This window comes from Glycine soja, chromosome 18, assembly GCF_004193775.1.
Source record: "Glycine soja cultivar W05 chromosome 18, ASM419377v2, whole genome shotgun sequence".
NCBI classification, from domain to species: domain Eukaryota; kingdom Viridiplantae; phylum Streptophyta; class Magnoliopsida; order Fabales; family Fabaceae; genus Glycine; species Glycine soja.
Window position 1 is genome coordinate 55,736,036 of NC_041019.1, and position 26,603 is coordinate 55,762,638.

Sequence of the window (26,603 nt, forward strand, 5' to 3'; positions counted from 1 at the left end):
CCACTATATATATGCACCCTTCAATGAAGAGTTACATACTTACATTTCACATTAAGTAGTGCTTGCTAAACTGTCTTCTGCCTTTTCAAGACCAAAACAAGGAAACTAAAAATGGATCAATCCCAGAATGCGAGCCATCAAGCTGGCCAAGCCATGGGACAAGCTCGGGTGAGTTGTAGCACTTATACACTGTCTTTAATATATTCATGCCCTTTAATTTTTTGCACATTATCCTCAATTATAGTGGCATAATAGCTAGAAATAATGTTATTACTGATTTAGGAGAAGGCAAGCAACATGATGAACAGTGCAGGCAATGCTGCTCAAAATGTCAAAGAATCCTGCCAAGAGGTTAGATCATATTTATTTGAACAAAATTTAGCTATGCTATGTTGACTTAGATTCCATAGAACAATAATTAAGCTCAAAATTATGGAGAACTTTGCTGATTGATGAAAACTGTTTTGCTGTTGTAGACTGGCCAGCAAATGCAGCAAAAGGCACAAGGGGCTGCTGATGCTGCCAAGAATGCAGTTGGGGCTAACAAATGAATCTAGTTGACTGGATATCCCTCAAAGTGGCTATTTATGTCTTTCAATTTTTGGTTTTTGGGCTTTATTTATGCATTGATATGCTTTTGCTTTTGGCATTTTTTCCCTTTTCATCAGACGGATTAATGTGACTGGTTGTGTACCAGCCACTTGAGGGCCTTGTTTGTTACTAGTAGTATATGTTATTGAAAATCTATTTTCACATTATCAATAAAAATTACACGTTTCCATGAAATTTCTTTCTCGTTTTTTTCCCTCCAAAGTTGATCCTATATAACTATACTCCAATGCTATTAAGAGGAGATTGCAGATTTTATCCCAAACATATGTCAGAAATTATTTGGTTGCAAAGTGTTGGGTCATAAGAAATTTAAATGGTAATATATGTGATGAATAAGTTAATAGCTCATGGATTGAACCTGGAATGACAACAACACACATCGTTCGCAAAGAAAAATCCCTTAATATAATAAATGTTGTTGCCAACATGTGCTATAGTTCATTGAGTTATATAAAAAAAGTTTACAATGGTCCGAGATAAGGCTTATATATATATATATATATATATATATATATATATATATTTGAGACTCCATTGTTGCCAATAATAAGAAAATGAATTTAATTAAAAAACTGACGCTGTTTTTTTTTTTACAGAAAAATACTGACACCGTATTCAAATATAAATTGAGATTATTGGTTTCTATAATAATTATTATAAAATTCATATTTAAAGTAATTTTTAATTGGTTGATAATATAAAAATATTTATATTGACATTGTATGACTTTTTTTAAAAGAAAATAAGAGTGAAAAAGAATTTTAAAAACATTTATTTTTATACATAAGTAAGTCTTCCCTTAAAAATAAATTTGATTAGATAGAAAAAGTTTAAGAAATAAAATAGCATTTTAATATAGAGATATTTCTATCCTTATATAAAATAATAAATAATATAATAAATTGTTCAAAAATATTATTAAATATTACAACACTTAAATTAGAAATCTATTATCAAAATTAAATAAATAACTTAGTTTGTAATCATATTATGAAAAAAGATCTAAATAAAAAACAAACCAGTTATTAGGCTGAATGACAATTTTAATCTATAAATAAGAAAAAATTTAATCACAACTATAAAAAAATGTGAGAATTATGAAGTCAATCTTACAATGTGTGATTGAGTTTGTTTACAAGAATAGTCAATCATATTCTTAAATGATAACTGATCATTAGATATAATAATATCTAAAAACTTAGTTAACACAATAAAAAATATATTATCATCCAAAAAAATATTTATAGATATATTCCATTCTAAATAAGATGGTTAAATTTATTATATAAAATGAATTATTGATATATTTAAAGTTTTTCAATTATTTATCCGTTAATTTTATAATGACAATTATCTCTAAAATTAGTACATTTTTTTGAGTTTTATATTTTGGTAAGTTAAAACGATAATATATTTTAAATTAATTTGACTATAACTATATTATTATTATTTATACATAAAGCAATTTTAAAAGGAGTCCTTTCTCTCTTTTGAAAGAAAAAGAGAGAAATTATTTTTAAAAATGTTTTTTTTCTTCTGAAAGCAGAGGGCTAAAACACCCCATTAAACACAATGATTATGCACACTACATTGAATCCTTAAATAATACAGTAAGCATGTTTTATTAATCCATTATCAAAGAGTTTGATGTATTCTAATTTTTTACGGCTAGAGGGGTTAGTTAATTAAAAATTATCTTTGAATATGAATTTTAATGTAATAATTAAAAAATAAAATGATGCTAATTAACATTTAATTTAAGTACACTAATAAATAATTTTTATACCATTATTTAATGATATATTATTTTATAATTAAAACTTATTATTGACAAAAACAATTAATTTTTGTAATGATTTCTTGAATGGTATATTTAAAATAAATTTTAATTAATTAAAAATATAAATATCATTACATTACGGGCTTTAAATTTTAATTATATAATATATCAATTATTAAACGTTTTGCTTATAGTTTATTTTGCCATCATGGTTAGTGTATAGAAATATTTCACCAAGGAATAAAAAGATAAAATTCTGATTTATACTATGATTTCATATTTTCATGAAGAGAATAAAGGTTGAAGAATAAAGCGAGCCTCTGAAACTGATTAAATTGCGTTGTCTGTCTTCATTCCTCCATCTTCGTCCCCTGTCATTTGCAGATTCTTCTCTCTGGATCGCTGATATTCATTCATCTACTTTGTAAGGTTACATTTTTATTTTAAATATTATTTTCCATGTTCCTCTTCCTTATTAATTTTGTTGCAAATTCATTTCTGTGCATGTTCACTACGCTAAGTTCAAAAATGGGAGATCGATGCAATTGCACATGTTAAGGTTTGAAACAAATTGTGATTGCACCCAAGTTTCCAATTTGAATATTGAACACAAAACTGAAACAAAGTTCCGATTTTTGTTGATGGGTTTATTTTTTTTTTATTTTTGGCTTGGATTTTATTCCTGTTTTTTAAATTTCAATAGCAGATTTCATAGTTTTTTTTCCCCTTTTGAAAGAAAAAAAAATCATGGTTGAATGTTATTGGTTGTGTCTATATAAGCCGTGAAGCCAAATTGCTGAAAGATAAAATGTTTGTGTGTATGATACTTATTATGCATGCAGGGATTTGGTAGTGAAGACATCATTAGAGTGATTTGTTATTCGCTTTTTAACCCTACCATTTATAACCTGCGGGAAGCAAGGAAAAAAGCAGCAGAATGAGTAGTACACAGGTGCCAAAGAAAAGAGTGGCATTTGTGCTGATTGATGGGTTGGCTGATGTGTCACTGCCAAGGCTTGGATACAAGACTCCTCTTCAGGCTGCAAAACTGCCCAACTTGGATGCCATAGCATCTGCTGGAGTTAATGGACTAATGGACCCTGTTGAGGTTGGCTTAGCTTGTGGAAGTGACACTGCTCATCTTTCCTTGTTGGGTTATGATCCTAGAGTTTATTATCGTGGCCGAGGAGCATTTGAATCCATGGGGGCAGGATTGGCCATGTCACCTGGTGATATTGCTTTTAAGGTTGGTTAAGAATTTTTGTTTTTTCAAAGCTTACTTTTGTTTGGAGCTTTTATACTTTTTTATCAAGTAATTAATGCATGCTACAGAATCATCCCCTTCCTAGATGGTTTAGGGTATTGGTTTGTTTCAGTTGATGCAAATTTGAGATTGAACCTGCATAGATATTTTTCTCAAATGTTGGTACTTGGTATAGTATAGAAAGATTTTTAGCATATACTAAGCCCTATTGACATGTTTGTTGTCTTCTTTCCTTGCTTTCGTGGATGTGATGACTTAAGATCACAATGATCACAACTCCTCATTTCATAAGTTGTGTAAAGGATTCCATGCTCAATTCTAAGATTTAAGCCATTTAGTTTGTCAACTGCTCTCTGTTGTAGAAAAAGAAAAACAAGTGGAAAGAAAATTGATCAGATATTTCAGATTTCTGCCAGAAGGTGATTAGCTCTTTCTGTTGATCTCAAATTTTGGACTTAAAGATAGTCACTTTTGGCACATGTATTTATCATTCAATCACCGTTCACTCATTCCTTCATTCAATTTGGGTTTTATGTCTTTTCTCTGTAATTTATGTAGGGGACTGTTTGATGTTGTGGTTTCTTTTTTAATTGAAAATTTAATCATGGTTTCTTTTGGAATATGATGGTGTGCACAATCCTCTAAATTCTTAGGATAGATAGGAAGCCTAACTTTTCATATTGATAATGCTACTTCAAAAGCTAGTCTTTTTGGTACATAGTGGTGCTTCTTGTCTTTCCAAAATTATTCTAGGGGAGACTTGAATAGTCTGGACTTTTGCAGCTTTATTGCAATGCTCTGCCAATACAACTCTGTGACTGGGTGGCATCCGTATTCTGACCTAGTGACTAACATTACAGATAAATTTGTTACATAGATTGTGCTTTCTATCTATGTTATATTTAACTTATTACTTCCTAACCTTTTCTACAAGGGGTATATCTCAAAGTTAGGTCTGCATAGTTAATGTTAATCACTCAATAAAATGATTTCCTGCAGTCAAACTTCGCAACTCTTGATGAGAAAACTGGAATAGTCACCAGTAGGAGAGCCGACAGGCACTTTGAAGAAGAAGGTCCCCTACTTTGTGCTGCCCTGGATGGAATGAAGCTGCCATCTTTCCCTCAATATGAAGTCAGAGTCAGGTGAAGATGCCTAAGGTTGCTATAACATTTAAGGGTTAATCGTTAATGTAGGTAACTGCTTATTATGGGTAATGTTAAGTTTTTAAGGGTTAATTGTTGAGCTCTATCTGGCTTAAAGATTTCATTCCAAAATTTTGAAATTCAGCACTCAAGTAAAATTGACTACTAAAAAAATTTACTAGTTTGGGAACTCAAGATTTATGCAGAGTATATTAACAATTCTTCTCTACCAAAAGAATTAGAAGTACTTCATACGTTTTGGCTATTTTTTTATTAGGTATGCAACAGAACATAGATGTGGAGTGGTTGTTAAAGGACCAAATCTGAGTGGAAATATATCAGGAACAGACCCATTAAAGGACAACCGCTTACTTTTGAAAGCAGAAGCTTTAGATGATTCTCATGAAGCAAGGAACACTGCTGCTGTTGTTAACGAGCTGTCCAAGGAAATAACAAAAATTTTGGTTTCTCATCCTGTGAATGCTAAACGTGCTGCAGAAGGGAAGAACATAGCAAATGTAGTCCTTTTAAGAGGCTGTGGCATTCGAATTGAGGTCTGTTCTTTCAGTTTATTTCTTAATTGATACATTTATGTTTCAAGCAGTGAAGTGATGCTTAAAGGAAAAACCAAACTTTGATACTTCTTAACCCATTTATGTATTCTGCTACTTAAAAGGAAAACACATCAAATATATAGCAATCATTTAAGAATCATTAGAAATAAAATAATATAAACTTGTATCTTTTGCAGTTGAGTTTCCTATCTTTTTAGTATCACAGTATGTTGCTTTTTTATTTTTTAATATTGTTGACTTTCAAAAGGAGGCGACTGTGAGGTTTTGAATTTGGCCACAATAGTGGTTTTTCTGTAACTTCAGCTCTCTCTAAAGACTCCCTAAATACTTGGATAAAAAGTTAAATGGCAGTTGGTCTGTTAATTATATGCTCTGTCTGAGCCAATAAGAATAAACTATAATATGATGAACTGCAGTCAGGGTTATAAATGCCAATGTTTGTCCATGTATTAGCTGAATGCATTTATCTTTATAAACTGTATATTACAGGTTACACCATTTATAAATAGACATGGTTTGCGGCCATGCATGGTAGCTCCAACGAAAATAATTGCTGGCCTGGGCTTATCACTTGGTATTGATATTCTAGATGCTCCTGGAGCAACTGGGGACTATCGAACTTTACTAACATCAAAAGCATCAGCAATAGCTAAGGCACTCTCAGCTCCTTTACAGTCCTGTCCCAGAGTTTTTGTTCCTGGAGAGGATGAGCTTAAAGCAGGCCGGTCAGATGGCTATGACTTTGGATTTCTTCATATTAAGGTCATAATTTTATGACTTTTGGTTTCGTTATCTGCTTTACTATTTGCCTCCTAGCTGTTCCAGAATCCCATTTTTAGATGGACAGTTTTCTACCATCTTTTGGTTGCAATACAGAAATTGAGAAATGTTAAATTGTAAATGAATCTCTGGCCTAATGTAAAGGATATGATGCATATTTCAAACAAATGCCTCCTGTTTAGTGCTGCTGTTGCATGCTCCTCTTGAAGAATGGAAGAATAAAACAGTCAAACGATGATATTGAATCCAGGAAAATTAAAATGGACATACAAAAATTAAGCATTCCTAGACTTAGAATACGACACACTGCAATACAATATTAGAGTTAATTCTTCCATCTTTTACTTAGAATGCTGCTCCTTCATATCTCCTTATCCTGTTCTTGCCTTCTAGGCTATAATTATTTATAAATTTTTGGATTATTTAATTCTGATGAGACCTTATATGGTTTTGCAGGCAATAGATGATGCTGGCCATGACAAGGCGAGCATCCTCAAGGTCAAAGCATTAGAAGCTGTAGATAAAGCCTTGGGGCAGTTGGCAAGGCTTCTCTGGGAGGCAGAATCAACAGGAAAGTTTCAGTTTTTCCTTTGTGTCACAGGAGATCACTCTACTCCAGTAGAATATGGAGATCATAGCTTTGAATCGGTCCCGTTCACAATTTGCCGGTTGAAAGACTTTGTTGGTGCAATTGGGGAATCCACCATTTCCAAAACTTCTCTTGACCCATTTCCTATTCCGAGTGTTAAGTCGGGTGAAGACTTGCTTGATGATTTGGAAACAGAAGAGAGAAGAGACAAATGTTGTCAAGCTTATAGTGGTGATTCGGTTTATGAGCTAAATGAAGTGGCAGCTGCAAAGGGATGTCTGGGGCGTTTCCCTGGGGGAGAAATGATGGGAATTGTAAAGAAATTCCTTAACTTAGATGCGGGAACTGCTTAGCTAGGAAGAGGGAGTGTTATGGCAGTTAATATTTTTCTTTTCTCACTCTGAAATCAAGTGATTTCAAGGTACAAAAATCAAATTTTGATTTTCTGTACTATTTGTAGAATAAGAAGCCTTGTTCTGAAAATAACAATGTAAACTCAACTTAAATAAATTTTTCTCTGTTGTTTTTGCACTCTCGTAGGAGAGTCCTAAAGCTTGATATGAATTCAAAAAATTCATTCTATTATGTGTGGCTTGACATGAAAGAAGTGATTATGCCTATTTAATGAATGTGTTCTTTAGAAATCATTATATTATCTTATAAAGAAAAAAGAAATCATTATATTGGGTTCAAGGATTAGAGGTTTTCTCGTCCTCAATCAAACTATTTACAACTCCCCAAGCGTCATACTTAAAAGACAGGCACAAACGTAAGACATGAGTGGTACAAGGAGTTACTTTGATTATGCAAGACAAAAAAAAAACCAAAAAAAGAGTTTTTGTGAAATTAAATGTATTAGTTTTTGGTTATTAAATTTTCTTTATTAATATTATCTCAAAAGATTTATGCATTTGAATGATGGCATCATTCATGTTTCCCATATAAGCCTGTAAATAAGTACATTTAATATGGAGATTTCCCATTCTTTCCACTTCCAATCTTCTATCATCATTCCCATATAAAAAAATTGATCAATAATAAAAATTGTGACATCATTCAAATTGACCTTAATAAATGTAAATCTACTCCAAAGGTATCATCCATGATGATGTTGAATCTTTTTTATCTTATCAAAATGTTATAAGTGATGAACGAAGTCTATTTTATTATTATTATTTTATTTTATACTTGATCAAATTTATATTTTTAAGTAACTCTACCCAAACCAATTTTTATTACTACGTTTATGTGTTTTGTATTAACACGCAAACAACAATATTATTCCGTTTATCAGTTTATTTCCTTATATTCAATTTCTCTGATTATATTTATGGCCGTTAATTTATATATATGGAAATTGCAACGGAACATTTGAGAATTGAGATGCATCGCATGACATGACCAACAACATCACGTGACCTATTTTGAAATCGGAGACAAGGCACGTGCCACCACACTCATGTCGTATTTTCATTTGATTTGATTTGATTTTTAAACCGGAACCGAAACCGAAACCAAAATCCTCTCTTTTTCAATTTTCCCCTTAGTTTTCTTCTTCTTCTTTTCTGAAATCGAATTCGAAAGTAGCAGCCATGGAAGCGATACTCGTGGATTGTGTGCAGAAGAGTCTTCGGCATTTCATGCACGCCAACGCCATCTTCCTCTGCCAGCGTCTCTGCGCCGAGTTCCCCACCGAGGTATTCAATTTCCTTCAATTTGATTCCTCTGAAACTTCCAGAAAATGGAAATAGAAATGGAAGATTCTCTCCCTCCGTTATAAGCTCCGCAAACTGCACCGTCGTGAGCTCCGAGATCGGTTGCTCTCGGCTTCACCTACTATTTTATTTGATTTAAGTCCATTTCCAAGTTTATGTAGTGGTAGTTGAATTTTTTTTAGAGGATTTGGATTTGGATTCAATTTCCTCTTTTAGCTTCTTGTTTTATCTGGACTTCTCAGATTTCTCCCTCTTTCGTAGTTCATGGTGTAGTAGTACGATTAAATTGGGTTCCTGATGGTAATTTGAAGGTCCAAGTTTATTTTTGGCTCTTTGTTAGTTTTGTAAGAGTAGTGGATTTATACGTGATGGTTTTCCCTCTTCCAAGGTTTGAAGTTGCGTGTGTGCACTGCGTGGTAACAGTGAAAATGTTTCTTTTCATGTGAGTGAGGACTATTTACTACGAGGTGTAGTTGTTTTTGCAAAGAGTTGGAAGATATTTTTGTGCTGCTTTATGATGAGACTTGTACCTTAAATTGCTTGTACCATACAACAAGTTTGAAGCAGAAATCAATTAAATAAAAAATGTCAATATGAAGTTTGGTCTTGGTTCTTGTAATTTATTATGTTTATTTATATTTTATATTTATGTTTATGTGTGTAAGTGTGAAGTCTAGACTTTGTCTGTTCTTCTAATTTATTATAGATGTTGGCTCAATATTTTTAGGCTAAACAATATTTCTGATACTTTGTTTTAACCTGTTCCGAATGGCGTGGTGTGATCCATGTAGTTGACCTCACCTAGTGGGATAAGGCTTTGTTGTTGTTGTTGGCTCAATATTTTTGAATTGATGTGTATTCTTCTCATTTTTTTATCCTTGTTAGTTGGTTCTTCTTGTTCATTAGTGGTCCTTTCTTTAGCTATATATTGAACATCACTTTCTGAAGGATATCTTTACACTCTTCATAGTATTGTTTGATGACTATTTTTCTTGGATATTATACAGACAAATCTCCAATTGTTGGCTGGATGTTACTTGCAGAATAATCAAGCTTATTGTGCATATCATATCTTAAAGGGTAAGTTTCTTTCAATATTTATGTACCAATCAGTTTGGAATCACATTTCCAATCCTGTTAGTTTTAAATAGCACCATACCTCATCTTCTTCCTGAATTTCTTTTGAATAGACAATGTTTTCTTTCCTTTGTTTGCTATTATCTCATTGCTGTGCCTCTCATTATGTATCTTGTTCTTTTTGTCTTTAATGCTTGAAGGAGCGCAAATGGCTCAATCTCGATACTTGTTTGCGATATCATGCTTTCAGATGGATCTTCTTAGTGAAGCTGAAGCAGCACTGTGTCCTGTTAATGAGCCTAGTGTAGAGGTACAAAGTGTAATTCAAAATATATTTTAAATTAAGAATGATTTTCCAAACTTTTTTAATGGTCTCTAGGTGACCCTAGCATTTTTGTCTCAAATCATTGGTTTATGTTTTTATCTTTCTTATTTTTGTGTATTCTTTCTCAAATTTACTATTGTTGAATGCATTATTCTTGTATGACTTAGTTCTAGCATGATGCTCTGCATTAAGTTGTTCTTTATTATAACTTGTCAATACATTTGCTCGGAGAAGTGGAATGACTACTTAAGTTTTGTTGCTTTCTTCTCTATGTAGGTTCCAAATGGTGCAGCTGGTCATTATCTGTTAGGGCTGATTTACAGGTTGCTAATCAGCCTTACTTACCGTCAAGGGTTAATTGGTTTATCTGAAATTTGCTTATAATATTGTTTGAAAGGGAATGATCTGATCCTGGCTAGATCAGATCATCAGATCATATGCATACATATGATATAAACATCAAAGCAGACATGATTAGAAATTTATATTCACGTTCTTGCCTCGTTGTGGCATATGCAAAAGCTACAAGTCCCAAGATGCTAAAAGGAGTTATAGTTACATTACATAATGATGGGAAGAAATGTTAATTAATTGTAGTAAAGTGTTCTAACCACAAAATTCCTGTTATGAAGCTTTTTTTTCCCACCTCAAAGTTCAATAGACACTTAACTATTCACTGCATGAGTTATTCTGTTGACGGTTCTCTTTAAAAAGTAAGGTTTGATTTAGACAATTGTCTTTTGCTACCAGTTCAATAGCATCTCTTTAAAACAGTGGTTGTATTGATTATGTTAAGGACTTTTTTGTACACTTCTATGAAAAAATGGATTATTTGTAATCTGACTTTTCTTGAATAGAAATAATCAAATAACTTTTTGTTGGAAGGACTTAATCAGAAAATCCATTTTTGGATTGAAAATTTTAATCATGTAGATCATACCCACTAAATTTTACATAAATCAGAAACTGTTTTATACTCCTTTTAATAATATATGATTTGTAGTTTTGTACATTCAAAATATATGAAAATATGATCTGTTCGATTACATTCTTATTGATGTTCTAGTTTTTCTAAGGTTGACATGAAAAATCAAAATGATAGATAGTTGTAATTCAACAATTGAATCATTGAAAAGACATTGGATACTGTAACTGGAGTCAATTCCATATATTTGTGTGTGTGTGTGAGTACACATTTATGTATATATGTATGTATGTGTGGATGTCATGCAAGCTTGCCACATTTGATAAATCCACCTTTCTAAATTCTCTTTGGTTGTTATTCTCTTTTTCAGATACACTGACAGAAGGAAAAGTGCCATACATAATTTTAAGCAGGCACTATCAATGGATCCTCTAATGTGGGCTGCATATGAGGAGTTGTGCATATTAGGTTTGTATTATGATATTCAACTTGCTCACTGGGCAAGCTTGCCACCCTCCTTTAAATAGACAATGTATGATATCAGAATAACAAAATCAGTTATCATTTAAGCATTCTGTTTGGCTGATGGACTGAAAACTTGAAAAAGTGGCCTTGGATCTTGATGCTTTAGAAATTGATTATATTCCCTTTGCTTTTTTGACTCTTGAGATTTGGCAATATATTCATTTAAACATTTATTGATGTTATGTGTCAAGTTTCACCTTTGTGTGACTTATCCTCATCAATTATCACTATACTGTTTCCTGAATATTTAGGTGCTGCTGAAGATGCAACTGCAGTTTTTGGTGAAGCAGCTGCTCTTTGTATACAAAAGCAATACCTACATTGCACGACCTCTCCTAAGTTGCATTCATCAGCTGAGGATTGTAATATAGTTGACACTAGACACTCTGTCTCAGAAGACACAAGTCCTAGGCAACTGAAGCTCATGCAGGGCATGAAGGATTTTCCCGGAAATCATCATGGGGCATCTATTTTGGGAGGAACTGCTCAACCAAATAATAGTGGTCTGTCTAACATATCATTTTATAACACACCATCTCCAATGGCAGCACAGGTAATTGCATCTAATTTTCATATCATGTACACATTAATGTTTATTAAATATTTTGGATAAGCTTAACTATTCGAGTCATAATTTCTGTAATTTTGATTTTTGAAAATAGTTTGCTACGTTCAGAATCAGAAACATTAGTCAAAAGTGTGCTATTATTCCATAAATATGAATGCAAGTTGCTTGGTTTATTGAATATGTATTTCTTGCCCAATTTTCTTTACAACATTTGATATTTTTTGTTCCCCTCTTCTGTAGTTGTCAGGTGTTGCTCCACCCCCTTTGTGTAGGAATGTGCAGCCTAATGGCCAAAATCTGAGCTCACTTAATGCTGACAGTTCTCCTAAGTCAACAGTGAACTCTACCATTCAAGCCCCTCGAAGAAAGTTCGTGGATGAAGGAAAGTTACGGAAGGTTGGGGACCTTATTGCTATAAGACTTATGCTGTCTACTTCCTGTGCATCACCAAATAAACTGAGCTCCTAGCTTGGCATTTAATGTCTTTAAGCATTGATCTGAAAATTGTCTTTTTAAGAGTCTAAAGGCTTTATATTATACAATGACTCACCTAATGTAAGGACCTTGTTGGTGGGCGAACTTTGAGTACCTCTATAAGCACTTGTTGAGCCTTGAGGTATGCTCTGACCTTGGTGAGCCCCTGAGACACAACTCACCTAAACTTTTTGTAAGCAAAAAAGAAAAAAAAAATTATACAATGACTCAGTGGGGCAAGGCTAGGCTGTTGTTGTATAGAAATTGATTTGATTGAGTAGCTTAATGTAATGTACCATGACAATGTTGGATACTCTTTTTCTTCTGTTTGGGCAGTATTGGTACTGATATGTTAGAGTAAAAATTTTGTTAACGATGAGTAAACTTACAGTCTTCCCTCCAAGCATTTAGTACAGACTACGGAGTGCCCTTCATCATAAGAAAGCCAAGCTTAATTATTGAAACTTTAGTTGACATCACAATTGTTTTATTTAGTCATGACTCATGAGTTTTATTAAACTGCATTTTAATTTATCTTTTGATTTCTTTTTACCATTGGTTCTCATTTATGTGGTTGTAGACTTTTAGCTTGTGTTTGGACTTTGGATTAGTTTATTTTGCTTTCAGGAAATAAAATCTTATGATTGATACTCTCAGTTGGATGCTTGAGTTTTATAGATTGCATTTTATTCTTGTTTTTTCACTTCGTACTGTTTCTTGTACTTTTGTTTAATTGCTTCAGATTTCTGGAAGATTGTTTTCCGATTCTGGTTCTCGACGTAGTTCAAGACTCTCGAGTGATGCAAGTGTAAATGCAAATGCTAATGCAACAGTTGTATCTGGAAATGGAACTAATAACTCATCTAAGTATCTTGGAGGGTCAAAGCTTAGCACTATGGCATTTCGTTCCATGGCAGTTCGTAAAGGGCAGTCATGGGCCAATGAAAATGCTGATGAAGGTGATGGGTTTCTATATATAGCATATCACTATTTTACTGTATTCTTGTGTCTTTTGTAATGTTATACTTTGTAAAGATGATTGTTTTGATGCTGTGGTAGTTAATTCTCTCGTGCAGAAATGCAACCCAGCTAATGATTTTGTATTTGTTTCTGCAATTATCTTCTATGCTATTGCCCTTTCAAAATGATTATAAGAAGCAAAGCTATCAATCCTAGATAGCATTTCAGAATGGCTTACCCCAAAAATGCTATAGCGGGATGGTGGCTACACTGAATATATTGGAGATACTAGATAAATAGTTTATATTCTATAATAATCGATAATTACTGAGTTTGTATAAGTATAGAGTATGGATAATTAAATGATTGATATTGATACTAACATTCAATTTTGATATGTTATATCTATTATTAAATAGTAACCTCATGCTATTTATTCTACTAATCTAGTACTGATATTGTACTTACAAGTTATACTAGCTCTACTAACATAACAAGACTCCTAAGTTCTAGGATCTAGCATGATAATATTAATTCCAAATTTCTAATATGATATATTTTTGAACAGCTAATACTTAATGAGTCCTCCTTTTTGTCTTCAGGGATTCATAATGATGTTCTAGATGATTCTCGCTTAAATGTCACATCAACAACTTCTAGTTCTTCTCCTACCATGGAAGCTAAATCTTATGAGCAAAAAGCAGCAAATTTTCCAATTGGTGGACAAATAGTGAGTGGTTCAAAAGTCATATCTGGTGCTTCAGAAATACTGACCCTTCTTAGAATTTTTGGTGAAGGTTGTAGACTTGCCTACTTGTATAGGTGCCAGGTATTAATTAATTATCATTTCTTGGGAAAAAGCATAATTTGTATTTACCTATTCATTATTATTGTTTATACAAAGAAAGAAATAATGAAATGAACAAGATACCTTTGCCCTTAATTGCATTTAGTTTTCTAATATTTGTTTATTTTTGAAACAGGATGCACTGGATACCTATATGAAACTTCCACATAAGCATTACAGTACTGGCTGGGTTCTTTCCCAGGTAATTTTGGTTGCTCAGCTTGCAATTTCTGGTCTTTCATAGGCTGTGTATTAATTTTGCATTATAGTACATTCAGATTTATGATGCTATATTGCAATGTTTTGTTGGCTGTACCTAGAAAAGAAAGATTTTTCCTTGATGGAGTTACTTTCTTCAGTTCCCTACCTGATGTATTAGCTTTTATTTCTAGTTTCCTAGAATTTCTCATCTTCCGTTGTTGAGATTGTGATCTTTTTCTATCGTCTTGTAGAGTATTAATCAAAATAGTTTTCAAATATTAGAGTGAAACTTTTGACTTTTCTATCGTCTTGTAGAGTATTAATCAAAATAGTTTTCAAATATTAGAGTGAAACTTTTGACTGAAATTATTCTCTCTTGTTCATTATCTTCGTCTTCCTTTCATTGTGCATGGCCATCATCATCTTGTTTCAATCAATTTCTTTATTGGCATAGTTCTGCATGGCACTTGAACTGTTTGATATTTTCAAGATTGTCAAATAATGTTAAAATTTGGGGTCTAGTTGGAAAAGGAGTAAAAGAGAATAGGAATACTGATAAATAGTGAAATTGGATTTATTGATAAATACAAAGCTCAAACACCCAGAGTATGTTTAATTTATATTTGATACTTTCAAGTACTAGTGTAGTACTATCAGCATTCTTGGTGGTTATTGATCTAGAAATTCTTTATGATGCATATCACTGACTTTTTGTAATATGATGCTTGGATGTTTTAAGCAGGTTGGAAAAGTGTACTTTGAATTGGTTGATTACTTAGAAGCTGAGCAGGCCTTTGGCCTTGCTCATCAGATTACACCTTACAGTTTGGAAGGAATGGATGTATACTCAACAGTCCTTTATGTAAGTTTATATTATATTTCATCAGTTTCTATTAATATATCATGTATTGTATAGGCAATAATAGAAGTTCTTTGAATTGATGAACTTGGAGGGATTCAGGTGGAGAGGAATGAAAAGATAGAACAAACTCTGGGATAGTAGTGGTGTGTAAAAACGTGTTACAAAACACAATATACAAATAATCCTAATCCTAATTAAATAAGAAAATATATATGAAAATTACTCTTAAGAGATCATCCAAGATATCAAAATATACCAAGGTACAATAATAATTATAAAATGAAATTTTTTCTTGATATACTAAGTTTCTAGCATGAACAGAGCATGTAACTTTTTTTTCCTCTGTTGCCTTTGGCTCAGATTTGTGGTTGGTTCTATTAGTAAAGCCTCTTGGTAGAAAAATCATGCCGTTATCAATGATGGAATATTTATGATACAAGGGAACTGAGGATTAAATCCAAAGAGAGAGTTGATTTCACTTATTAGTCTGATGGACCTTTTGGGGGAAAGTATTATAGTTAATGACAGCCTAACCAGTAAAATTACTCCTGAGAATGTTCGAGGCTAAGGCTTCTCTGATGTTGTAGGCTATTTATATAAATGAATTCCTTGTTTTATGGCACTCATCTACGAATTACAAAAGCACCATGAAAATTGATGTGCGGCATAGCCTTCTAGAGCTATTTTACTTTATTGTCTTTCTTTAGCTTCCTGCTTCTATTTCATGTCTAATTGCTGAATACATATCTGCATGCTTAATGCTTGACCAAAAGACTAACTTATCTCTGGTGCAGCACTTAAAGGAAGATATGAAGTTAAGTTACCTGGCTCAGGAACTGGTATCAACTGATCGCTTAGCTCCTCAATCTTGGTAGGCTTATTATATTGAACTTCTTTTTGATTATTCAATGTACTGATTTTTATGTTTTCTGTTTTAAAATTGTTTCCCTTAAAAGTTATTTCTACTTGCTATTGTCCATAATTACTTTATCAGAGTGGTTCAAACTGCATGGCTTTCTGCAGGCATGTATGCATGTGTGTGAGCCAAAACTGTGTTGTATGTTTGCAAGTGCATTTGTTGTTGGCTGATGCCACATTCCAGACATCTATATGATAACATTTGTGTCTATATTCTTAACTACTTCCATTTGAGATACAAAGTCTTCCATATCTGGCCCATTTGTGTATATCACTATTTTTCCTTACATGAGCTATCTTTTTTCAAAAACTTTTCATGAAGTATATTTATATCATTAACATTACCTGCTATTTGGCTGTTCTATTCTGATTATTATCATTTTATCTGGGTTTATAATTGTGGTCGAATGCTCTGGCAGGTGTGCCATGGGTAATTGCTATAGCCTGCAAAAGGATCATGAAACTGCACTGAAGAATTTTCAACGAGCTGTTCAACTGAATCCCAGATTTGCATATGCACACACCCTTTGTGGACATGAGTATGGGAGTCTTTTTGTTTATATTACATACATGAGTGTCTGTATGTCACCTTCTGCAACTTTTTATGGTCTTCTAATTCATTGCTACTTACAGGTATGTTGCACTAGAAGATTTTGAGAATGGAATCAAATGCTACCAGAGTGCGCTCACCGTTGATGCAAGGCATTATAATGCTTGGTATGGACTTGGAATGGTATATCTTCGCCAAGAAAAGTTTGAGTTCTCTGAACATCATTTTCGGATGGCTTTCCATATCAATCCACGCTCATCTGTTATAATGTCATACCTTGGTACAGCTTTGCATGCTTTAAAGGTTAGTCTCTTGTTACACTAATTGTAGTTGTACATACAAATATCAACTACATTTGTCTTTGGCTTGTATTTTGTATCTCGAGAATTCTGAAATTATGTTACACTTGCTATATGCTTGACAGAGAAGCGAGGAAGCACTGATGGTAATGGAGAAGGCTATTTTAGCAGATAAGAAAAATCCCCTTCCAATGTATCAGAAGGCAAATATACTCATGAGCTTGGAAAAGTTTGACGAGGCATTGGAAGTCCTAGAGGAGCTTAAAGAGTATGCTCCTTGTGAAAGTAGTGTCTATGCTTTGATGGGCAGGATCTATAAAAGGCGTAACATGCATGAGAGAGCGATGCTTCATTATGGTATTTCTTTAGATTTGAAACCATCTGCAACAGATGCTGCTGCTATCAAGGTGATTGGCTTCTAACAGCAATCGTTTTGCTCTAAAATGGTCAACAAGTTTCACAATTTACAGTTGCTTATCCTTATGCTTTCTGATTGGTTGGGTGAAAGTTCAGTTACTTTTGTATTTCATAAACTGTTGGCTACTAAGTGTTGGAACTTGTCACATTTACTAATTCAACTTGAAACTTCATCTTTAACAGGCTGCCATTGAGAAATTGCATGTACCAGATGAGATGGAAGACAACTTGTAGCTAGATGTATGAAGTGCAAAGTGCTAACTTGGTGTAAATTACCCGCATTTAAACCCTGATAACAGGGACTTGGCTCTGCTTGTGCTTTCGGCAAAATTGTTCATTGAAGCAGCACAACTGCTTGAGGAGTATTTATTGATGCAGCCATCTAAGCGACGGATCTCTCTTTCAAGTGACCAGAGTTTTGTAGGAGATTCACATACTAATAGGAGGACATGATGTAACAAAGGTGCCAAGAAGTTCCTATACCTATACGAATAGTTGTGTTAACAAAATCTACGTGTATCATTAGTTAATCCATTCATTTGTTGATAAATCACAGCTTCAGTCTCAACACACTTTCATATTTTTAATTATTTTATAAATAAGATAATTATAACTTAATAAATAAGATTATTGATAAATTGTAAGGATGTGCGTTTTTTGTTGGGACCCAGATAAAGGTTATGAGTGAGAATAATCTAGCATTAATTGACTCACTCATTCACATGTCAGACAATATACATTTTACTAGGTGTGAACAAAAGTTGGATTTAGAGACAAGTAGGAATTGAATTGGGTAAAATAAATTGACTTAGGTTAGTTTGGGTTTTCTTTAGTATTTAGTGTAATTTCTATTTGAATTGACACGACTTGGTTAAATTTAGATCAAATTGAGTTGGGTCTCAAGCATGATCATCAAATTCTTAAGTTAACTCGTTAATTCTTATTAGTTTACGAGTTTAGTTATTCTTTATGAGTTGACTCGTGTATAGATTTCTTTTTTAGTAGACTCTGGATAGACTCAATAAATTCTAAGTAAATTCGGTAAACTTTCGAGTTTACCACTTAGTCAGTAAGTTAAAAAAATTAGACTAAAACAAGGGTCATTTTAGGTTATTTTCTGTATGTTTAGTGTTCAACATACCTTCATTTAATGTGTTGTTTCTGAATCGAAAAATTTCCACCTCTAATAACATCAAACTCTTTCTCTAATAACATGAAATCCTTGATGAGAATGATCTACTACTACTATAACATTTGCAAGTTATTATCTAGTAGTGATATATTACTAGACTTGGTTATTTAAGTATTGTGAAACTCATGATTTATTATTTTGTTTTATTATATTGTTGAAATATTTAATTGATATGTTATTTATATATATTTTATTATTATTTTTATATGAAGTGAATTCTCATGAGTTTACGAGTTAAGTCTATGAAACTCGCACGAATTTACATAAACTCTTGAGTTTAATAATCTTGGTTTGAAGTTTACTTAACAAAATTTGGGGGGGGGGGATTAGGGGGGAAAAATCATATTAGGCAAAATGTAACATCTTTCATGGTCTATTTTTAATTCAGCTTGAGATTTGTCGATCTAGGAAGAGAGACACACAATGAGAACTTTGACAATATCAATGAAGAGACAAAAGATCTATCAAAAGAAAACACGGAAGAAAATAAAATTTGTATGTACTTTTATATTGATGAAAGATTTGTTGACCTAGAAGACAACTAGATACCATGGTGAAGCTTTGATGGCGGGGCACTACCATTATGACCTATTATGATGACAACAATGTCAATGTGGTGTAGACGACAAAAGATGACAATGAAGCATGAAGAGAAAATTACGTTTTAGGTGAGGTAGGTGTGCACATGTTTAATTATATTTTGATAAAGGAAATGATAATAATAACATATTTAGTTTATTTGTTAGCAAGTCAAGATGGGTTGGGTCTTAGGTTTAGAAGACCTAACTCGTAATCCGAATTGATTTAACCTAACTTTCGTTTATTTTTGTTAATGAAAGAGTTTATGTGATTCATTCAGGGATGAATCTACAAGTGCTTTCTACATTAAGTTAATCTTTATCTTCCTTTTTTCAATCGTTGCAAGTATAATATTAAAATAATTTTTTTAAAAAATAAAAATAAATATAAGTTAAAACAAATATAACAATAAATATGATTAATAAATATAATGTGTCTGTTATTCTGAAATTTAATAATAAGTATAATATTAATTAATAAACATTAAAAATTTTAGAACAATAAATATATTATGCTTATTGATCAATATATTTATTATTATATTTGTTTTAATTTATAATTATTTTATTTTTATTTTTTTTAATGTTTATTGTAATATTATGTTTAATCATGAATATATTGAATACATGTATAAAATGCTGAGAAATTAATGTGTCACCTAATTTCTATCATCAAATGATTAATGAATGAATTTAATTTATTCCACTTTTTTTACTAATGAATACTAGAATTTGAATTTGTCAATGTTTTAGGCATTGGACGAAAGTATATTAACAAATTTGCAACTATACATTGCAGGCTGCATGTGACCAACCTGCTTAATTTCATCATCGGGTTAGGGTTTTTGCAGTTCCTTCATTTCGAAACCCTCCTGGATTCACATTCACGATCTCTTTCTATCCTAAATTTCACGGTACTTGTTTCCTCATTATTCTCCTTCCTTTGTCCAATTCTTTATTACCTAAATTTCGTATTTCTCCTTTCAAATTCGATTCCCTCTGTGCCCTAATTTCACGATCACTCCATTCTCTTCAGCAATGGGGAGCAAAGGCCGCATGCCGCCGCCCCCTCACCTGCGGCGGCCGCACCCGCAGCACCCCGCCGCAATGCCGCACCCGCTCGTGGTGCCGTTTGATTTTCTCCCTCCGCCTCAGGTGATGGAGCAGAAGCTGGCGTCGCAGCACGCGGAGATGCAGCGCCTGTCGACAGAGAACCAGCGCCTGGCCGCGACGCACAGTGTGCTGCGGCAGGAGCTGGCGGCGGCGCAGCATGAGATGCAGATGCTTCACGGGCACGTGGTGGCGCTGAAGGGGGAGCGGGAGCAGCAGATTCGTGCGCAGATGGAGAAGATCGCGAAGATGGAAAGCGAGGCGCAGGGCTCGGAGAGCGTGAAGATGGAGCTGCAGCAGGTGCGTGGGGAGGCACAGAACCTTGTTGTGTCGAGGGATGAACTTGTTTCCAAAGCGCAGCACTTGACTCAGGAGCTTCAGAGGGTCCATGCTGATGCTGTTCAGATTCCTGCTCTTATCTCTGAGTTTGAATGCCTCAGACAGGAGTATCAGCATTGCAGGTATTCTTCTGCCTCTTGTTTGGGGTTAAAATTTAAATGCATAGTACTGCATAACGCGTAATGGAATGGATTTATCTTAGGGAAATTGTTGCGATTATGATGTAAAATGGACTGCCTATATGAGACCATTGATTAAATGTTGTTTTCTCTAAAGACATTGCTTCCTGTGGACTAAGTAGTTTGAGATTTTGAATGCCTCAGACAGGAATATCATATAGGGTTAAATGTGTAGTACTGAGCAATTGATTGTCTTAGGGAAAATGTTGTGATGATGAATGTAAGAAGTTGTTGTCTCTAAACTAAAGACATTGCTTCCTCTGTTATGGTATCTGGACTAGCCTACTAGGTGATTTGGAATGCTAGCTGTCTCTGTGGGATGTAATTATGCCCGATAAATTCATGTGTGGCTTTTGTGGCTTTGTTTTAGAGGCTTTATAAGAAGGGATGAAGGGTGGGATTTTGTGGAGATGTGGCTTGGCAAGTTTAGAGGTAGTTGTATCCATTCCTTAACATTTGTCAATATCTAATGGCTAATGAGGGATATAAGCTGATAACTTATGTTTGGAGAAGTGAACTTGCAAATCTGGACCTTACTTGTATGTAACTTATTTGCTGGAAAATATTGTGAAGAATTTGTTCCTTAGAAGAGTAGAGAATGGAGAAATTTGGATTATTGGAGAAGATGAATATTGGTGAACCAATTTGGAAGACAGGTGATGGTATATTGAACTAATGGACTATACAGGTTCTGTCACTTAATCAATAACAAAATGTTATAAATGCTCTCCTTTCTTCAAAATGTTGTTTTGTCTTCGTTTACTGGGATAGAAACATCTCTTTCATATCTGAGGGGTTTTCCTTGGTTTGGAATGGGAGAAAAGAAAAGAGGCCACATGCAAGAGTGGTGGTACCTCACTTATGAGTGAAGCTTTGGCTCCTATCAAATTCTTTCAAAATCCATTACTATTATACAGAGATTATTTTATTCTTAATCATTCCTTACTGGAGCAAGAAAGATTTTTATGCCAAGCTTTGCATCTGGCTGCATGCTTAGTTGGGAGATTCATTGTAGGAATTAGGCCTAAGGTGGATGGAGGCTTGGGTCTTTTATAACATGTTTTCTGAAAATGATATTGTGTATTCATCTAGAGACAGTATTTGTAGTTTGTACCACATTAAGGAATTTCAGGTTTTAAGGATCCGGTCTTTTGCTTGAACGGTGGTGCATGATAAGAATATAGGATTAATGCTAGTAATATGTTATAGGTTTGTAGACCTCCTATTAGAGAAGAAGAATTGCCATTGGTGGAAGCCATGAACACGGCCTAGTGTTTGAACTGATCTCTGATACCATTAGAAGACAGAGAGAATTGGATTTGATTGTGTAAGGAGAAAATTGTATTTGTCACTCTCATGCGGTGTTACTAAGGATTATTTATACTAGACTGTTTAAGCCTTCACTAGTCTCTAACTAACACACAACTAACTGACAGCTGTTAACACAGCTGGCACAAATCCAGATAGCTATTACTACAGCTGTACAGTGAATGAAAAACTCTTAACAGAGTAAGTCTACTCTAATAAGGCTTCTTCAAAAGAGCTTGAGAGCTTATTTGGTCCAATGAGCTTGTTTATTGTTGTTATTGTTTTCATTTCTGTTGTCTTTATAAGGTAATCTTATAGTGTTTGTATCTGTTGAAGATTAGATAAAAAGATAGAGAAGAGCATATATATTTTCGAAGGATGCATAACTGTTATTCATTTGCTCTTTAAATAGAAATAGAGCCAAATATACAAAACAGGAAATCCCTTATTTTTAGGCATGACTAAAACAATTTCTAATATGATAAAAACAGAATCATAACTCCTAAAGAATATATCCTAAGCAACAGACAATTTTAAATTTTAAAAATTAGCTAAAGCATCCACGTATGCAGCTATTGTAGGCACAGTTTCAACAGTATCTTTCAGTGTTCCTTTATTGTCATCCTTCTAGTTGTACCCATGACAGAGTCAGAATCGTTTTCTCTTCTAGTTTTCTTTATCCATAAATTGTACTGCATTGAGCTTCTCAAGCTTAGAACATGTGCTCCCTTATTGTATTATGTATACTTTTTTTAATTAATGTTGCGTTTGTCCCTCTAATTTGGAGCATGGTTTGTTTATTATTGGTGTGAGTGTTCTTTCCAATCTAACTGATTTGATGAATGTCTGTGAATTGCACATCAGCTGGGATTAATAATAAAAATTCTTGTTTAAAGAAGTCCCTTTATAGTTTACATTAGCTCACCTTTTAGAAGTGGGTTCTCCTCTGCATCACTCAGTTCTACAGGGTTAATATTTATTCTTTATTCTAGTAGAGTGTAATACTTTTTTCCTTATATATATGCCATATTATCCATCCGCCATCAATCTTGGTTGTGCAGTACAATCAAACCCTAGGTTGGTACCTAATTTCTTGGTTTTGAACTCCCTTATGTTTTCATTTCATTTGTCCATATGACCATATGACCGTATGACAGTGGAGGCTTTTGCACTGGGCTTCCATTTTTGTGTTCTGTTTTATCTAACTTAATCAGTTACTAAAGTTCTACCCTTAGTCTCCCTAATTGTAATTTCCATCTCTACAATAAACTCTTTTCTTTAAAATATATCTATTTCTCATAACTGATTACTTTGGAATTGGATTTCATTAAAAAGAAAACTAACGTACCCCAATGCTTGAAGGCTCCTCACTATGTGAAGGTATGGGAGAGGGTCAATTGTATCTGGCCTTACCCTTGCATATGCAAAGAGACTGTTTCTGGATTCAAAGACATGACCAGGTCACCAAGACACAACTTTACTTCTGCTTCAGGGCTCACCCTCATTACTTTGGATTTCATTAAAAATTTATTTTAATATCTTACATTTCTTTAGCTTGAATTTATCCTAGAAACTGTTTAACTGAAAATCCTAATTTCTTGAATATAAAATATGCTTGCTAGACTTCCGTAGTTGGAATCTGTATATTGTGCATTGTGGCCAATGGTCGTTTGTTTTGTTTTGAACTGTAATGAGTGTTTGAAGAATTTCCTTTGGCAATTTGAATCTTGAGATCATTTCCTTGGCTTTTCGATTCAAACTCATGGGAGTCTCTTTAATAGGAACATCATGGATTTGCCAAGCAATCTACTAGCCAGGGCATTTACTCAGTCAAAGAGATACTAAGGCACCTACCTATACTTCCCTTTTTAGGCAGGCATGGTTCAGCTAGGGTGGTCAGCATTTGGTAGGCATACAAGTCGAAAACAGGTCTTGCAGCTATAGGTTCCCATTTTGGTTTATGGGTGAATTTTTCATTCCAATGCCTTTCCATCTGGCATCCCAACAGCTGCAAATGTGACCCTACTGTGACCCTTTAGACCCATTTATCACTTCCAGTTGATTCTTAACTTAGATTCACTTTGTGAACTTTCAATCCGCCTATTTTTACCCATAATTCATTCAAGCAAATCATGAACCCAACCCATTGATTGCTGCTCTCGCTTTCTCTCCTTAAAACATAGTGGCATAGTGTCAGACTACCATGTTAAGTGCCCCTGACAATCTTTTGTTCTGGTCATGCAGGGCCACTTTTGACTATGAAAAAAACTTATACAATGATCACCTTGAGTCACTTCAGGTGATGGAAAAGAACTATGTTTCCATGAGTAGGGAAGTGGAAAAACTTCGAGCAGAGCTCACAAACACTGCTAATGTAGATCGGAGAAGTAGTATGTATCTCCTTTCATACCTGTTTTCTGTTTTAGAATAGAGCCCTTGGTCCTCAATTTTTCATGATTTGTGGATTGATCAATGGTAATAAAATTTAGGTGGGCCATATGGTGGCACCTCTGGAACTAATGAGAATGAGGCTTCTGGTCTTCCTGTGGGACAAAATGCATATGAAGATGGTTATTCTGTTATGCAGGTGTGTGATGCCTCTGTGTTATGTTGTTTTGGGATTCTCGTGGGAGGGAGTGCAGCATTCTAGTTCATTGTCTAATATTATTAATCATTAATTTCCGAATTTGTTTAATAAAAATTAACCTCTGGATGTTTTCTGCATATTTGTATTATTTTTATAAATTCTTTATTTGTAAATATAGAAAATACATATAAATATAATGCTTGCATATTGTAATTGACGACTATCTGCCTCTGGTATCAATAAGTAATGATGTGTTGCTAGGATTATTATACTATCTGCCTGATGAATTTTTGAACAACTAAATGCCTAGCAGTAGTTTATTTATGTCTCCTAAAATATGGAGAAAGCTGTATTCAGAAACTTTAATCTGATTTGTCTATGATATTGTTACTTATGAATCTTTTATGATCACCGTTCTGATGGTACCAATTTAACATAAACAGCAGTTTTGGTTACCATGATAAAGAATTTCAAAATTTATAGGATTATCATGCTCATTGTCATGTCTGCTAGATGCTTTGCATGATAACAATTAGAAGTATTACTTATGTGCAGAGAAGATTGGAATGATTCAGTGGTAATAATAGATGCTTTGTGTTCAATTGTTATATTCTTACATCTGCTCCTCTAAAAACACTGCAACATATAATGTAATAAATGAAATATTTTAATTTGCATATAGCTTTGGCACTAATAATTGGTTTTCAAGCAACATGTTAGATTAGTGCCTCAACTAAAATTTCAAATTGATATTAACTTACATCAAAATGTGATATATTCAAAATCCTGAAATTCTATTTGACAATCAGTTATTAAAAGAAAAAGATTATAGCTCATAATCATGTATATATCCATATTTGTGATGAAGGGTAATTGCATTTGTTCCCTCAATTGGGGATAATTATAGTTACCAGAGTAGCTAAAACCAAACAAAAATTCAGGTTCCAATACCGATCTGAAATGTCTGTGTTGTGTATCATGGCATTTATACATTAGTATCAATAATTCAAAACATGAGCACTGGAGATACGCTGATAAGGAAGATTTACTAATTAGAAGGGCCGTGCTCTTGGGTTGAGTCTGTTTATAAGTTCAAATAGTTTGTCCAAGTTTAATCTACCCACTTTACTTTATCTTCCTTTTGGATTGTATATAATGTTCCATTATAAATTTTGTTTGACAGGGACGAGGTCCCCTCCCAGCAGCTGCTGGCAGTGGCGGCGGCAACGCTACTACAATTACTACTGCCGGAGGTCAACCTGGTCCAGCTCCTGCAGGAACTGGTTATGATGCTCCCATAGGGCCTGGCTATGGTGCATCTACAGGTTCCACTTATGATGCACAAAGGGGTGCTACTTATGACACTCAGAGGTTGACTGGTTCCAATGCATTTAGAGGATCTGCTTATGATTCCAAGAGAGGTTCGGGGTATGATATGCAGAGAGCACCTGCTTATGATGCACCTAGAGCTGCTGGCTATGATGCACAGTCAAGAGGGGTTGCTGGTCCTCATGGACATGCTCGGCCAATGAACAATATGCCTTATGGATCCACAACACCGCCTGCTCGTAGTGGAGGTGGATATGAACCTGCTCGCGGTGTAAACCCTGCTAGGAGATGATGACCTTGAGTCTTGAGAGAAGCCATTGATGGCAATCACAAATCAAATCATTCAAATCTGAATGGTTGAAACTTCTGGTTGTCCTACCATAATTTAATGTGCATAGTGGACGAGGGAAAGAAATGTTTATTAAATGCATAGTCGATAATGAAAAATACATTCTCACTGCGTATGATTGTTGTACATGAGTTTGGTAAAACAGGGTACAATCTACCCCTACCGATTAATTGAGTACTTTTATTTGGGATAACTTAATTTTCTCTCTCTTTTTTTTTTAACCT

General features: G+C 33.9%; 4 protein-coding genes across 6 annotated transcripts; all 4 read left to right on the forward strand.

Annotated features, from left to right (window-relative positions):
• The first annotated feature begins 22 nt into the window (after positions 1–22).
• On the forward strand, positions 23–786 carry LOC114394792 (late embryogenesis abundant protein 1-like). Its single transcript, XM_028356466.1, has 3 exons — positions 23–168; positions 283–351; positions 477–786. Exons 1-3 carry the CDS (start codon positions 112–114, stop codon positions 549–551), a joined length of 201 nt encoding a protein of 66 aa, XP_028212267.1. The 5' UTR covers positions 23–111; the 3' UTR covers positions 552–786.
• A 1,874-nt stretch (positions 787–2,660) lies between these two features.
• LOC114397580 (probable 2,3-bisphosphoglycerate-independent phosphoglycerate mutase) lies at positions 2,661–7,342 on the forward strand. Of its 3 annotated transcripts, XM_028359683.1 has the most exons (7): positions 2,674–2,816; positions 2,914–2,951; positions 3,235–3,638; positions 4,656–4,801; positions 5,079–5,355; positions 5,866–6,138; positions 6,613–7,342. In XM_028359683.1, the coding sequence occupies exons 3-7, from the start codon at positions 3,330–3,332 to the stop codon at positions 7,096–7,098; spliced, it is 1,491 nt and encodes a 496-aa protein (XP_028215484.1). In that variant the 5' UTR covers positions 2,674–2,816; positions 2,914–2,951; positions 3,235–3,329; the 3' UTR covers positions 7,099–7,342. The 3 variants fall into 3 exon arrangements, with proteins under 3 accessions (XP_028215483.1, XP_028215484.1, XP_028215482.1); XM_028359682.1 differs by lacking the exon at positions 2,914–2,951 and having other exon boundaries at positions 2,661–2,816; XM_028359681.1 differs by lacking the exon at positions 2,914–2,951 and having other exon boundaries at positions 2,674–2,821.
• Positions 7,343–8,212: 870 nt separating this feature from the next.
• LOC114394452 (cell division cycle protein 27 homolog B-like) lies at positions 8,213–18,033 on the forward strand. Its single transcript, XM_028356027.1, has 16 exons — positions 8,213–8,442; positions 9,468–9,540; positions 9,738–9,847; positions 10,139–10,185; positions 11,158–11,255; positions 11,564–11,865; positions 12,121–12,276; positions 13,097–13,313; positions 13,917–14,143; positions 14,298–14,363; positions 15,105–15,224; positions 16,019–16,095; positions 16,562–16,681; positions 16,776–16,995; positions 17,117–17,398; positions 17,592–18,033. Exons 1-16 carry the CDS (start codon positions 8,338–8,340, stop codon positions 17,640–17,642), a joined length of 2,271 nt encoding a protein of 756 aa, XP_028211828.1. The 5' UTR covers positions 8,213–8,337; the 3' UTR covers positions 17,643–18,033.
• Positions 18,034–19,957: 1,924 nt separating this feature from the next.
• Positions 19,958–26,600, forward strand: LOC114397493 (protein FLX-like 2). Its single transcript, XM_028359548.1, has 5 exons — positions 19,958–20,092; positions 20,215–20,749; positions 24,359–24,504; positions 24,604–24,701; positions 25,885–26,600. The coding sequence occupies exons 2-5, from the start codon at positions 20,217–20,219 to the stop codon at positions 26,320–26,322; spliced, it is 1,215 nt and encodes a 404-aa protein (XP_028215349.1). The 5' UTR covers positions 19,958–20,092; positions 20,215–20,216; the 3' UTR covers positions 26,323–26,600.
• Positions 26,601–26,603: the final 3 nt, after the last annotated feature.